This window comes from Capsicum annuum, unplaced genomic scaffold (assembly GCF_002878395.1).
Source record: "Capsicum annuum cultivar UCD-10X-F1 unplaced genomic scaffold, UCD10Xv1.1 ctg82225, whole genome shotgun sequence".
Lineage (NCBI taxonomy): Eukaryota > Viridiplantae > Streptophyta > Magnoliopsida > Solanales > Solanaceae > Capsicum > Capsicum annuum.
Window position 1 is genome coordinate 1 of NW_025893001.1, and position 2,330 is coordinate 2,330.

Sequence of the window (2,330 nt, forward strand, 5' to 3'; positions counted from 1 at the left end):
CTAATTTTGAACCAAGCAAAAATAATTTAGCTAGCACTTAGCTTGTAAAAAAAGAGACAAGAATATACTTGTAATTCGGCAACTCCTGAAAATCTGTCGTGCCAATTTCTTTCGAATTCAGAATTCTTGCTGTTATGAGAAAGATAAATATATATTCAAAGTTAGAGTAGATGAAATATAATAGTTTGCCCATATATATATATATATATATATATATATAAACAAATATGTATATATATATATATATATTCATTTTTATTTAGTAAATAATATTTAAGTTTAATCATTTGAAAAGTCTAGTTTAAATTAAAGTCTTACAAATGAGGAAAATAGCCTCAATCATTCAGACATTTAACTCGTGCGGTAGTTGACAAAGAATCGCGAAAGCTATCACAATATAATACTGCTGGATATCCTCCAGCAGAACTACCAGCTAGGAGGGCCTGTAATAGTAAAATAAATATTGAAGTACATAAATAATTTTTTGTAAAACAAAAATGACAATAATAATGATAAATTAAGGTGCTGAAATTAATTTTATAAATAAACGTTATATAAATTCACATACATTTTTGACATTCTTTAATCCCTTTTTTAGCAACTCCTCTAATATTGCATAAAAAATCCTTTTCCCTCTGAAATGTAGATTGGTAGCCTAAACAAAGAAAAATATAAAGTAGTGATAATTCAACAAATAAAAGCAAACATTATAAAGTGGAATTGAAAATTATAGGTTTGAATAAAAACAGACTGGATCAATATATTCAACATCTCCTACGAATGATCCACCATCACAATATGCAAGAATGACTTTGTTCCAATTGTAAAAATCTGCATATTTTACATATAAATGATCATATATAGGATTAATTATGCTTAAATTCTTAAAATATTTGTCAAAATTTCAGGATATATTAATCCAAAAAATACCTGGATTTGCACTCTTATTTTTGCTGTGAATTCCTTGAAATTCTAGTTTATCCATATATTTTGATGAACCAAGTTGTGTCTTGGTACGCCCTATGCAGTCTGTGACGTTTACACACCATGCTCCTCCCTATGAACAAAGTTGTTTAATAAATATTTTGAAACAATAATATATTTTCTTCGTTTTAAAAGAAATGACCTGTTTTAACTTGATACGAAATTTTAAAAAATAAAGATTGAAGACTATTGAATCTTGTAGATTTAAACTGAAGTTATGTCAAATGTATGTATTAAAATATCTTTTAATCCTGTGATCTTAAAGATGTCATTATTTTTCAAACGAACTAAAAAAAAAAGTGTAGATCATTCTTTTTGAAAAGGGGAGAACATATTTTTTGAAACAACAATATACTCCTCTTGTTTCCAAAAGAATGACCTATTTTAATTTGACAAAAAATTTAAGAAAAATAAAGAAAGTTTTTAAATTTTGTGATCTTAAATTAAAGTTATGTCAAACGTATCAAAATGTCTTTTAATCTTGTGGTCTTAAACACACTGTGTAAAAGTTGATATCAAAGTGTTGTCAAAAAGAAAAGGATCATTTTCTAAAATAAATTAAAAAGAAAAATAGATGATTCTTTTTAAAACGTAAAAGAATACATATCTATATTTTTACTCTATTAATAGAATTAAACATATGTTATAGCCTGCTTACAGAAATTTGGACAATCCAATTATCAACTCCATCTCCAAATCCTGGATCAAAATAGTATGCTGGAGGTGATCCATCCAAGCACACTGCCAAATAAATAATGTTAAATTTAAATATATATAATGTAAATCTAATATCAAATTTATTCTTGGAATATATATCTCATCGAATATGAAATTATTTTTACATATAAGTAAAGATATTAATAATTAATTAACCTGCTCCTTTTGACACGGCGCTATGAACTATTGTTCTCGTTATATTATAAAGATTTGGGTTTTGTTTTTTTACTTCTGAACATTCTGAGCATTCAATTGCGGTGATGGTCAAAGAACAAACAAACAAGATAAAAAGTTGAAGTGATCTTGAACCCATCATCATCCTGTAAAACATAAAACTAAAAAGTTGATGATTAATTAAAACATGTATACAAAGAAATATAAGTTGATGGAGAAAAAAATAATAATATTATGAAGGTGCATTTACTTTTAAAAATATATATGTTGCAGAAGATGTATATGACCCTAATTAATAAATTTTAGGACAATCACTCATCTATATATATAGGAGAGGATGGAGAAGTTGGATTGTTGGAGTAGAGGGAAATTAGGCCTTAAAATAGAAAACACAACTTTAGAACCATACACTTGTCTATCTAATATTTCTATATTCCAAGATGATCATATCGAAT

At 26.3% G+C, this 2,330-nt stretch overlaps 1 protein-coding gene across 2 annotated transcripts; it reads right to left on the reverse strand.

The window, feature by feature from the left end:
- Window positions 1-44: 44 nt before the first annotated feature.
- Window positions 45-2,169, reverse strand: LOC124895443 (pectin acetylesterase 8-like). 2 transcript variants are annotated; one of them, XM_047405869.1, is made up of 8 exons: window positions 2,126-2,169; window positions 1,858-2,021; window positions 1,643-1,725; window positions 931-1,057; window positions 752-831; window positions 569-655; window positions 319-443; window positions 45-129 (listed from the first exon to the last, which is right to left on the reverse strand). In XM_047405869.1, the coding sequence occupies exons 2-7, from the start codon at window positions 2,018-2,020 to the stop codon at window positions 336-338; spliced, it is 648 nt and encodes a 215-aa protein (XP_047261825.1). In that variant the 5' UTR covers window position 2,021; window positions 2,126-2,169; the 3' UTR covers window positions 45-129; window positions 319-335. The 2 variants fall into 2 exon arrangements, with proteins under 2 accessions (XP_047261825.1, XP_047261826.1); XM_047405870.1 differs by having other exon boundaries at window positions 1,858-2,036.
- Window positions 2,170-2,330: the final 161 nt, after the last annotated feature.